Genomic DNA, 12,358 nt, shown 5'->3' with positions numbered 1-12,358 from the left:
TGATGGGATAAGTACCCAAAAGCACATTATTGGTCTACACATATGTTTAAAAGTTGTTGGATATCATCAGGTCGTGCTGTTCACATGAAATCTTGGAGTTCCAAGCTGCCTTGCGACATCAAAGCATAAGCCAAAAATGGGCTCACTGGCTTAGTCCAGTGAGGCCCCTGGACAAAGTCCGAGCCCCCCCTCCTTCCTTGCTCATTAATGACAGAATATGAGTTATGTCATATAGGTCCCTTTAGGAGCGACATCAGATATGCACACGCTGACTCAATGTGTACATGTCTGAAGTTGCTCACTTTGGTCTAAAGCCGGCTCACGAAATTTGTGTGAATGCTCAGACGCAATGAAAATTAGAGGGAACATTGGTCATCAAGGAAACACTGTTGTTCCATTATTGCTAGGATAATTTTTACAAACAATGGCCACATAATCGTCATTAGGAACACAAAAAGCCAAACGATCGTAGCACTTACTGTATGTTTGTGTGTACGGATATAACATGTTGTACATAATAAATGCTCGTATGTAAAAAAAAAAAAAAAAAAAACGTATATATATATATATATATATATATATATATATATATATATATATATATATATATATATATATATATGATGCAGTACGTAATATATCGTACAAAAATAAGTATTACGTAAAGGCATGAGTCTTATTACGTATGTAATACATACAACATATAGTATATTCTTATGGGGTGATAGTTGTAAACATAACCATTCAAAAAATGAGATAAGCAGAAACATCTTCAATAAATAAACTTTCTCCTTTATTCCAGGTGGACAGTTCAGAGACTCTATCAGATTCAGATGCAGATGGCAAAGCTCTGACAGAAGTTCATTCAATAGGAGTACAGGTGGAAGATGACAAAAGGTAATGTCAAATTATTCACCGCCTTACTGATTGCTTTTGCTAGATACACTATGTGACATTTAACATAACGTAAAATTCACTCATTTATATTTAGTTCAGAAATTACAAAGCTTCATCTCAAGTGCCATCATTTGAGTGCATAATTTACAGAAGCCTTTATTTTTTTCGGTGCCCCCCAACAGTGCAAACACCTTTGGTTGATTTGGCCAAAAGATTCCATTTAACATTTCATCAGATGCCACAGCTTGAAGTCTGTAACACCTTCTGCTTTTTCTTATCATTAGCGTACACTCCTACTGTTATAGTTTCGCATGAGATGTGGCCTCAAAGCCCTTGGTCAGATTCACACATAAACACAGCATCCCACACAAGAGACTGAGCAGTGCACATGTCCAGTTGTCATCGAGTATGATATTGTCACACCTCAAACTGTCACACAGCATGGGCAACAAGGGGAGGTGTAAATGCTATGACAACATCCATTGACGTGCACTCATTTGTCATATGCCAGATGATTTAACAGGACTTTACCACTAGTGCAGGAGTAGTATTGACAGGATTTGCAGTGTGATGCTCACTGCTTAATCCTTGGGGCTTTATGAAAAACATAGGACACGTTAAATTTTTCTTCCAAAACATGTCACTGCATTTGAGGTCCCATAACAAAACCATTCATGAATATATTTTTACTTTCAACCACTCAAAATGCTCAGTGGCATCAGACCTACTTATACATATCAAGTTTTAAAAACGGCATTTCTTAACCTGAAAAGACAGAACTGCCAAATTTTTACACACAAAAAAACATGAAACGTTTCTACACAAACTGTGAAAATTGGATTTCATAGCAACGAAAATTTTCTCAATTATTATATATATATATATATATATATATATATATATATATATATATATATATATATATATATATATATATATATATATATATATATATATATATATATTTCTAATGTGGGCCCCCATATTATGAGATTAATCCGATCTGCGGTCAGGCTCGTACAGGCGAATCGTGCAATCCAAACCTATGTTTAATGGCTAATGTGTTTGGAACCCCAGGTAAAAAAAAACATCAAAATTGTACATACATATTGGTATCAAATAGTATAGTAAGTGCTATACATATATAATATACACTTATACAATCAGAAAACATCTTAAATAGCATTTTACTGCTTAATTCAAACTTGAATGGGTTAGCCATGGGTCCCAATTCCAGCTAGTGATGTTAAACAGATAAGAAGGGAATATCGGCATAACAAGCGTCCCTCAAAGGTTAATAAATCCATTCTATATTTTATATATATATATATATATATATATATATATATATATATATATATATATATATATATATATATATATATATATATATATATATGTGTGTGTGTGTGAGTGTTCGTGTGTGTGTGTATAAACAAAGAATTTGTGGATCATTTCAGATCACATAGGGCATTGAATATGTCAATAAGTCATAGCAACATAATTTGTCTATGGATGCCCACTTTTTGACAAAGGCAGTTTATCACTCAATGCGACACATCACCATGTTCGGACAAAAAAAATGGCCCTGCTTTTGAGGTGTCATAACAAAGGCACTTATGATTATTTTTTTCCATTCAACCGCTCAAAATATTCAGCGGCATCAGACCTATTTATACATATGTAGATATGTAGAAAAAATAAAAAAAACGCATAGCCCCTTTATGGACTATAAAAGCATAATTATCTTAGTAGCAAAACTAACGGTGTTGTACGTATTTATATAAAAACCAAATATTTGTGGATCATTTCACATGACATCATTTGAGCATTGGGCAATAGAATGTGTTTATGCATGCCCAGTTTTTGACGGTCTATCACTCAACCCAACACATCACAATATTCGGACAAAAAATGGCTTTGATATTGAGGTATCGTAACAAAGGCACTTATTTTCTAACCTCAAAATATTCTGTGCCTTCAGACCTATCTATACTTATCTAGATTTAAAAAAAAGAACATTCATAGCATTTATGGACAATAATAGCACAATTATGCTAATAGCAAAACTAACTGTGTTGTGTGTATGTGTGCGTGAATAAATATAAATACATTTGAAAAATTGAGTAGATAAAGTTTTTATAAGCCCTACAGCAGGGGTGGGCAACTCCAGCCCTCGAGGGCCGGTGTCCTGCATGTTTTCCAGTTTTCTCTCCCTAACACACCTGATTTAAACCATTAGCTCATCAACAAGCTCTGCTGGAGCTTGAGAATAATCCTAATCATTTGAATCAGGTGTGTTTGAGAGAGAAAACAGGAAAACATGCAGGACACCGGCCCCCGAGGCCTGGAATTGCCCACCCCTGCCCTACAGACTAGTGTACGAGCTGAAAACATCCGCATTCAATAACATGAATTATCAATCATCCATCCATTTTCTAGAGCCGCTTATTCTCACAAGCGTCACAAGCTTGCTTGTGCCTATCCCAGCTGGCTTCGGGCAGTAAGCGGGGGACACCCTGAACTGGTTGCCAGCCAATCGCACAGTACACAGAGATGAACAACTATTCACGCACCCAATCACACCAATACACCAATAGTATGTCCAATACACCTGCCATGCATGTTTTTGGAGTGTGGGAGGAAGCCGGAGTTCCTGAAGAGTACCCAGGCGGACTCGGGGAGAACATGCAAACTCCACACAGGAAGGCCGGAAAAAGGTGGATTCGAACTTGTGAACTCTCTGAACTGTGAGGCGGACGTGCTAGTCACTGCATTATTGAGCTGCCCCATTTTCAATCATCCATCCATCCATTTTCTATAGCTGCTTATTCTCACAAGGGTTGCAGACTTGCTGGTGCCTATCCCAGCTGGCTTCAGGCAGTAGGCAGGGACACCCTGAACTGGTTGTTAGTTAATTGAAGGACACACGGAAAGGAACAACCATTCTCACACCCAATCACACTTAAGGAAAATTTAGTATTTCCAATTCACCTGTCATGCATGTTTTTGGAGGGTGGGAGGAAGCCAGTGTGCCTGGAGAGAACCCACGCAGGCTCAGGGAGAATGTGCAAACTCCCCATAGGAAGGCCGGAGCGTGGTGGATTTGAACCTAGGTCCTTTTGACTGTGACGCGTGCGTACTATTCACTACACCACCGAGCCACCCCAGTTTCAATCAGTGGACCAATAATCATTGATACTGACACAACAATCAGTGGGCAGTTTATTTATTTATTCTTTCATTCATTTATTTATTTCTATCAGCCCTGTCCACCGGTCAGGCAGGTTTTTGTAGGCCTGCCCTCTTAGCGGCAGATTACAAGTGTGCGCAAAGTTTTTATTGGATGCTTGAAAACACCCTCATCCAATATGATTCATATTGAAACTATGGACAAATACTTGCTTGATGATGCTTCAGTCACTATGCACTTTTTGTCAGCAGACTGATACGTCACATCAAGCACACAGTCTGTAATATCGTCTTCTAAAAGTTCTAAAGTGAGTGAAGAGCAAACAGCAGACACGCTCTCAAGCAACAATTTTTGACATTGAGGCCTACTTTCAAGACTTGCTGGCCCAACTTGAAAACATTTTGGCCCGAATCAAGACTCGCAGGCTGCCCTCTTTTGTGCAAGCAAATTTAACATTGACACGGACCTTTGCATCAGCAAGCTAAACACGGACACGGAAGCACAAACTGGAGCCAACGCTCAAACACATATATTTCAAATAATAGCATGAACTTGGCAAAAAAAAAATACTTGCAAGCACCAATGAAAAAACAAACACATACTCCTCTTGTAGTTCATATTGCGTTTATTGAATGATATACTCCCACTGTGCAGTGAGCGTTGGTAAATAAATTTCATTACGCTCTGGTGCTACCTACTGGATTAGTCGTGTTAAACGTTTTAACACATCGTTATTTTTTGATCGACAGTTGAGGTTCCATTGAAGGGGTTCATACAATACTCATGAGAAATGCATGATAAAACATCAGGTTTACAGTATATTGGAAATGGCTTTTTAGAATGGGAGTCAATGGGACAAAAAATACATTGAAATCACATTCCAGGATATAATTTTCTGCGCGCCAATCTGAAACAGAGACTTGATCTTAGTGTCCTTTTAAGTGTTGGCCTCTTTTGACATTCCAACAAAAAATTCTGCTTTGTTGTGTTTTTTTTTATTCTTTATACATGATGAAACACAAAAAAAGTTGCAAAGTCCAAAAATTGTCACCAAAAAAATACAAAGGTTAAATTATCTGACAAGGCTGAGGATAATAAAATGCAGTCTTTTACATGCAATGGCAGTGCATAACGGGTGGCCTTCTGTGACTTCCCTGTCTCACAGACGAGCCCGTTTCAAGCGCTCCAACAGCGTGACGGCGAGCGTGCAGGCCGACCTGGACCCCGAGGGCTTTCCAGGGCTCGGCGTTTCCGTGCCAACGCAGGACAAGAGTCTCCAGTTTGGTTGCTCCTTCCAACGGCATTCATCTGAGCCGGAGTCAGCTGGACAGTTCACGGAATGCCACCGCACTGTGCATACACAGGGACAGTGGGCTTATCGAGAGGTATGTGTGGTATCCCAAAGTTTTAATCAAAACATTGTCCACATATACTCTTGTGATTGTAACGGTAGTATATGACCAGGGTTAAATGTAACTATTGCCCCCATATTGATATCATAATTCCAGGACTTTATCCAGAGTGGCTACACCACAGAGGCTTGTCCAGGCGACCCACGATCGCACCAGCACCTTCCGCCACGTTCCCACTCACCACTTCCTCTCACATCAGAGCGAGCATGGGCTGGAACACCCTCCTTGGAGGGACCCCGCAGCCTGCCAGACTCAGGTCGAGCCTCTCCCTGCATGAGAGACGGAGAATTCTTCTTGCGCCTCCTTCAGACAGAAGTGGAGAGAATGGAGGGCTGGTGCCAGAACATGGAGAGGGAAGCAGAGGAGAATGAACTCCCAGAAGAGAGTGAGTTTGTAGCGGGTGACCTTTGAGATCATTGCAATAAAAATCTCTGTCTTCAACTTCTTTGTTTTTTTCTTTTAATCATCTGCAGTTCTAGAGCTGATTCGCAATGCAGTTGGCAGTGCCCAGATGCTCATGTCTCAGAAGGTTCAACAGTTCTTCCGCCTCTGCCAGAAAAGTGTGGTGCGTATGTGTGACTGCATGTGAAGTCATGACAAGAAAATCGCAACAGTGGTTGAATCTGTGGTTTGATTCACTATTCTATTCTTCTCAGAGGCTAATCTTTCTTTGGGAAAAAAAAGGTCTCATTTTGTCCTCCTACCCACCACAGGACCCGTCCAGTTATCCCCAACCGACCTCTCAGGACCTAGCAGGCTTGTGGGACCTACTTCAGCTCAACATAGAAGACATCCGTGTCAAATTCCAGGATCTCCAGAGGATCAAAGATTCTGGCTGGAAACTCCCTCCGGAAAAGAAGGTGAGGCCACCAACCATGGTTTCCCTTCAGCACTCCCCCAGAGCTAAGCTGGCTATGTGCAGAGGACTGTCACAGTCGTCCTCAATACCGTCACATGCTGTGAGAACACAAAATAACAAGAAATGAACTGAGTTAGACGTCCCCTCAGCTAAAGAGAGAAACAGAGATTTCATTACCAGTGACAATACTTGTGTGTATTTAAACCTTGACTTTGTAAAACCACAGTAAACCATTAAACCATTAAACATGTCCATTAACTCAATACAGTGGAAATGAGTTTTGTTGCATTCAATAGAAAGAACTAACCTTTGTTTCTCTTTTCCTCTTTTTCTTTCACGTCACTTCATTGGTCATTCATGTTTTTTCCCCATTGTTGTTGTCTTTACCCACTGCCAATGAATGCACTACCCAAATATGTTTAATCCCTCTCGCACGACATTGTCACCGTCATTGGGCTGTAGGAGGATAAGAAGCTTCCTCCCCCCTTACCAAAGAAGCCAGCGGGCGGGGTGGGTGGCAGCCTCCGGGCAGATAGCGTCGGGGACGGAGGCGGGCCAGGGGGCCTAGTGGTGCCCCGTGTGGGGGGACACACCCTGCCTATGAGGGAGAAGTCCTTGGACCTGGTGGATCGTCAGAGGACAGAAGCGAGAAGGAGGCTGCTGCAGACCAAGCGTACAACCTCCTTCAGGCAGAATTCGGCCACAGAGAGCGCAGACAGTATCGAAATTTACATTCCCGAAGCCCAGACTCGACTCTGAAATCCCTCTCAGCCTCTTCACGCTGACCAGCGATTTAGTCCTTTGCAACTCTGGATTATCAGCAGGTCACTACTGAAGCCACTGTCTGACAGACAGACGAACGTTTGCAAGCGTTGGCCATGGGAACAAATTGGCTTCAGGTGTTGTTCAGGATTTGGTCAATATTGCAGACATTCGCCATATGTCTTAAGACATTCTTAAAGCCACAATCCTGCAGAGGCTGGTTGGCAAGTGTCTGCGAAGGACATGGCTCTTTAGATCTCAATAGGGTTCATTCAAAATCAGAAACGCTCGCCAGACATTCGCCTGTACTGCTCTGGCGAACTTTTGGGGCCTTTAACGAACCTTGACGAGATCAAAAGAGTTGCTAACTTCGCCAATGTTCGCTCTTCAGTGGTACAGCAGCTTATAATTGAACCCTTTTGCCAGTTTGCTTAAGACATTCTCAAAGAGCTTTAATGTTTTTTTTATTGTCATATGGAAACATGTTTGAACTTTGAGTATGTCTGTGCCACTGAGAGGCGAACACTGGTCCGTCTTCGCAAAATTTAGCAGCTCTTTTGATCTTAGTTTGTCTAAGGTTGCCAAGGGTCACCGAAAAGTCACCAGATTTTCACCTGTATTGCTTGTCCCAAATAAATGCTAAACCAGTACAACATTTTCTTGCAACAAGAGTAATGTCTGGCGACTTCTGGTGACATTTTAGTGACACCAGAAACCTTTTGATAACCCAAACGATCTCTGGCGGTCTTGACCGAACCCCGAGGTGATCAAAAGAGCTGCTACTTTCACAGACTCTCACCAAAGTTTGTCCTTCATTGGCATAGAGGCATAAGAAATTCTCAGTTTTTGTGACAAGAAAAAACATTAAGCCACTTTGAGAATATCTTAAGAACATTTGGTGAATGTTTTAGGGCTTGATCAAACCCAGGCGAAAACACAACATTTGTTACCATCTCCAACTCGCAAATGTTTGCCCCTCAGTGGGATAGGGGCTTAACTTCTCTGCTTCCCCCTAGATCAGAGCATTTCCATTATTACACCTCGTTACTCTTTATTCAGTTCTCACGCAGTAACAGCCATTTGTGTGTCTTGAAAATTGCACATATTACTGACACAGAGGCCTAAAAAACAGTTGAGTAGCTTGCAGATAAGTTAGCGCCTTTTTTGCCATGTCTGTGAATTTTTATTTATATATTGTTTTGCTGCCGACAAACAAGAAAAACTTCTTTTAGTGATTTACTGAGGCTCTCACACTAGTTAGTAGCGTGCCCGGGCATGTACATCCAGCACTTGTGCATCACTGAAAATAAAGGGCTTAACAGGCACAAAAACTCCATGACAGGAGATGACAAGACTGCGCATATTTGAAATCTCATTGCTGCACTTGGAGGGCAAATACTTAACGTTCGTTGGGTTTGCCATTCCCAGTAAGATGTATCCATCATTGACACTGCCAGTATGAAAAACGAGGCTCGCGCTTCATGTCTAATGGTTCCATCGTGACACTTATATCTTGGATCACAAATGAAGCACTTCCTGTTATTTTTGTTTGCCTTTGCGTGCGTCACATTCATCCAAATGAGCATTTTGTTACATTGAGAAAAAAAAGCTATTGTACTAAAAGACTAAGTAAAACTGTCGCAAGAACTGAGTCGTAATATTTGAGGAAAAAGGCAATCACAAAAATTAAGTTGGAATGTTTGTCATATTTTCTGATAAAATAGCCTAAGAATAACGGTTGTATTGTCGTGACCTTATTCTTGTACATGACGTACACTCATCAAATTAAAAATCGTACTACACACGTACTCACTTTGAAATGACAATGTTCTGTAGTCTTTTAAATTTTTAGCCCCCCCCCCCCCCCCCGCCCACTTTCAGTAGTCTACATTTTTTTGAATGAACAATTGATATTAAAAGCCGTGACAGCAAGAGAGTACCATGGACCAAAAAAAATTGTTAAGTTTGATAGGCTGAAGTGGTTTCTCAGAGTTTCACTGAGAAAAAAAATAAATTAATTAAAAAAAAAAATTCTCCGTGAGACCATAGCACCATCAAGTGGTCAACTTGGAATCAAACAGTCTGGATTTAACAAAGACGCTCTAGAGTCTAGAGTCTAATTCTGTTCTGTCTAGAGTCTAGACAGAACAGAATTGTTTTTCCCTCGCCATCAAAAAGTTAATCTTGAGTTGAATAAAGAGCAAGTATTAATATTAAATAAGGGAATCCTTTATTTGTCCCACAGTGGGGAAATTGCATTAGCCACAGCAGTAGGGACAGTACAAGTGACAGTACATATCTTATCAACAGGGAGTTTTTACCTGGGAAACTGCTTCCAAAGAGATTGATCGCAAGACAAAATGGAAGCTGCTGGGTCACTGAAAGGGCACAGCTGTGTAGCAAGACAAATAATAGTGTACATTCATGAAAAAAGAGACACATTTATAATTTCACTATTTTGTACGAACGTTTTGTACGATGTGAATGCAGGAGCCTCGTGCTGGTGAAGAGAAATAATGAAAAAAATTAAAATGACCATGAGCATGTTTTTTTTTTCTTCCTCCTAATACCTGAATGGAAACCTGGCAAATATTTCAATGGGAAATGTATATTTTATAATATAATCTACATTTATAGACAAAGAGACTACTGCGTACAGTGTACAAAAAAGGCCTATATCAAAATGTGAAATACCATTGTATCATTATTATCATTATGATTATATAGAATTGTGTGATACTACTGCGGTGTGCTATAGCCAGATGCAGCACATTGTTAGAAGATTATGTGAGTGCTGGGTCAGGTTCACAGGGTAATACATAGTGTATGTATATATATATATATATATATATATATATATATATATATATATATATATATATATTTATTTATTTATTAGTTGCAGTGGAATCCTCTGGAGCTTTTACATTGTCAAATGACATATCTCTGCCTTTCACTCTCCTTCCCGCTGTTTCCACTTTAGAACCAATGTCATGTGCCTAACCAGGTATGTGTGGTGGTTAACTGTTCAAGTTTACAATATATGTACGTTTTCAGAGATTATGTTGTAAGAAAAATGTTGAGGCCCTTCTTTGTCACCCCTCACTCTGAATATTTCTGGGATACTTTGTGTTTGCACTGCATGTTTTGAGGGATTAGCCTGCCGAGGTGAGAGCTAATTTTGTAGCTTTAAAATCTTTGTACAGAAGTCCTTAACACTTGGAGTGCCGTTGATTAAAAAAAAAAAACGTCGAGGAAAACCCTACTGAAGAGCACCATCGACGTCAGTTGAAGTTAATTATGTTTTTTTTTTTTTTTTTAAATGGGAATGAGTGGGAAAAAGCATATAGGAAAAAAATACAATACAGAGTGTTGGAAATGGGCTTTTTTAAGACTGGTATTAAAAGAGAAAATATAGTGGCAATGGACAAACATGTGAAGAAACGTCAAACTTGAAGACATCCGTGTGGTGGTTGATGCTCAAAGCACAAAAATCTGCTTTTTATACTCTTACTCCACTGTGAAGGACTCCTGACTGGTCTTTTCATCACAAGGATTCAACAAATATATCCTCAGTAGCAACTTTTTTCTCAAGTGGAGGCGTTGAATGAACCACCTATAGCGTTGCCATTTTTTTTTCATGTCGACATATCCACTCTGCAAGGATTCTGACTATGAATACCACTCAGTTGGGAGTACTCACACATCACACTGACTGACTGTCACCTCTGTGGGAAAGGTGCAAAAAGTCCACATTCAGAGCCAGATGAACAAGCCCCGAATACCTCAGCCTTTGCGACCTGGGCCTCTGTCCTCAGGGGATTCGCTACACAACAACACAAGGCAACCGGGGAAAAAAACAAAACAAAACAAAAAAAAAACAACTAGGACAGATGCAATATCGTGCTTTTTAAAATTGTAATACCTGATAATTTTCTGCGACTGGAGGTTCAGGCGAGGAGGATGCAACTTCAGCGCAAGAGAGAGCACACTGGATTTGGTGAACAAAGACATTTTGAAGCTGCAGATTTGAGTTTTAGGGGGATGTTTCTAAAAGGCTGCTCTGTTGAGATTCATTATTGTTCACTAATTCAGTCTTATTTTTTTTTTAAAGAATCCAGAATCCACCCAATCCACCCAAATTACTAACGGTTATCTTTTTAAGTATTTGGAGAAAAACTTGAAAGGTTTTTATGATTAACAGTGATGTTTTGCTTGTACTATTTGACACTATTAAATAGAATAATAAATTAGATTTTTTTTTAAGTTATATAAATGATACCATATTTTATTGGTCTGGCCTACTTAGGAATAGTTGTGGCCCGCAACCTTAAACGAGTTTGACATTGATTTAAATAGTTTAAAATCTTCAGTAATTGATAACTTTGGTACAGCAAATTACTTTAGGACGTTTTACCTAATTGATTACTTTTGTACACATCTATTGTTTCATGAAAACCTTTTTTTCACCCTATGTTTTTACAAGATTTGCTTTTTTTTTGCAAAAGGATGGTCTAAAAATATTTTATATATATATATATATATATATATATATATATATATATATATATATATATATATATATATATATATATATATTTATACCTAGCACTGGTATATAAGCCGCAGCAGCAAAAATTAAGCAAACTCTTCAGACTCAACATGCCAGCATATTTAACACCAACATATTTATGCAAAAATGGATGGATTATTTTCACCAACAGAATACTGCAGAGTTAAATAGCAGTTTAAACTCAAAATCAAGTCTTCGAAAGCATCTTCTTCTGTCTCCTAATGTTTAATAGCTAGATTACTTTAGTGAACATATAAACACATTGCAGATAATTCACACAGTCATAAATACGTGTTTAAATACAATCATATATCCTTATATCAAATGTACGCATCACAAAATTTAATACACAACCTTTTTCAATTTAGACATATTTTTTAATATTTTTAATGATTTAATGATGAGTTATGTCTCCTGATGGCTAGCAAACAAAGATAAACAAAAAAAAACAAACACATAAGCCGCACTGGACTATCAGCGGCAGGGTTCAATTTACGAGGAAAAGGTCACACCTTATGAAATTTTATATATATATATATATATATATATATATATATATATATATATATATATATATATATATATATATATATATATATATTATATATATACACACATACATATACTGTATATAAAATTCTACTCATCATGGAAAGCCTATC

General features: G+C 38.8%; 1 protein-coding gene and 1 long non-coding RNA gene across 5 annotated transcripts in view; one reads left to right on the top strand and one right to left on the bottom strand.

The window, feature by feature from the left end:
- dlgap3 (discs, large (Drosophila) homolog-associated protein 3) overlaps nt 1–8,931 on the top strand; it is a 162,118-nt gene extending 153,187 nt beyond the window's left edge. For all 4 annotated transcript variants that reach the window (XM_088404313.1, XM_088404312.1, XM_088404310.1 and 1 more), the window contains 6 exons: nt 803–897; nt 5,256–5,475; nt 5,599–5,887; nt 5,976–6,067; nt 6,216–6,362; nt 6,824–8,931. In XM_088404313.1, the coding sequence (XP_088260439.1) occupies nt 803–897; nt 5,256–5,475; nt 5,599–5,887; nt 5,976–6,067; nt 6,216–6,362; nt 6,824–7,120 (1,140 nt within the window). In that variant the 3' untranslated portion in view covers nt 7,121–8,931. The remainder of the gene's footprint in view (nt 1–802; nt 898–5,255; nt 5,476–5,598; nt 5,888–5,975; nt 6,068–6,215; nt 6,363–6,823) is intronic.
- Nucleotides 4,727–8,956, bottom strand: LOC148406677 (uncharacterized). Its single transcript, XR_015863929.1, has 3 exons — nt 6,669–8,956; nt 5,684–6,459; nt 4,727–5,440 (listed from the first exon to the last, which is right to left on the bottom strand). It is a non-coding gene; the product is annotated as an uncharacterized LOC148406677 (long non-coding RNA).
- Between the last annotated feature and the right edge of the window lie 3,402 nt (nt 8,957–12,358).

The sequence above is a fragment of the Hippichthys cyanospilos genome, chromosome 21 (genome assembly GCF_059441005.1).
Source record: "Hippichthys cyanospilos isolate Australia breed blue-spotted pipefish chromosome 21, RoL_Hcya_1.0, whole genome shotgun sequence".
Classification (NCBI taxonomy): domain Eukaryota; kingdom Metazoa; phylum Chordata; class Actinopteri; order Syngnathiformes; family Syngnathidae; genus Hippichthys; species Hippichthys cyanospilos.
The sequence above is the reverse complement of the archived record's forward strand: the minus strand, read 5'-3'. Positions and strand labels throughout refer to the sequence as shown.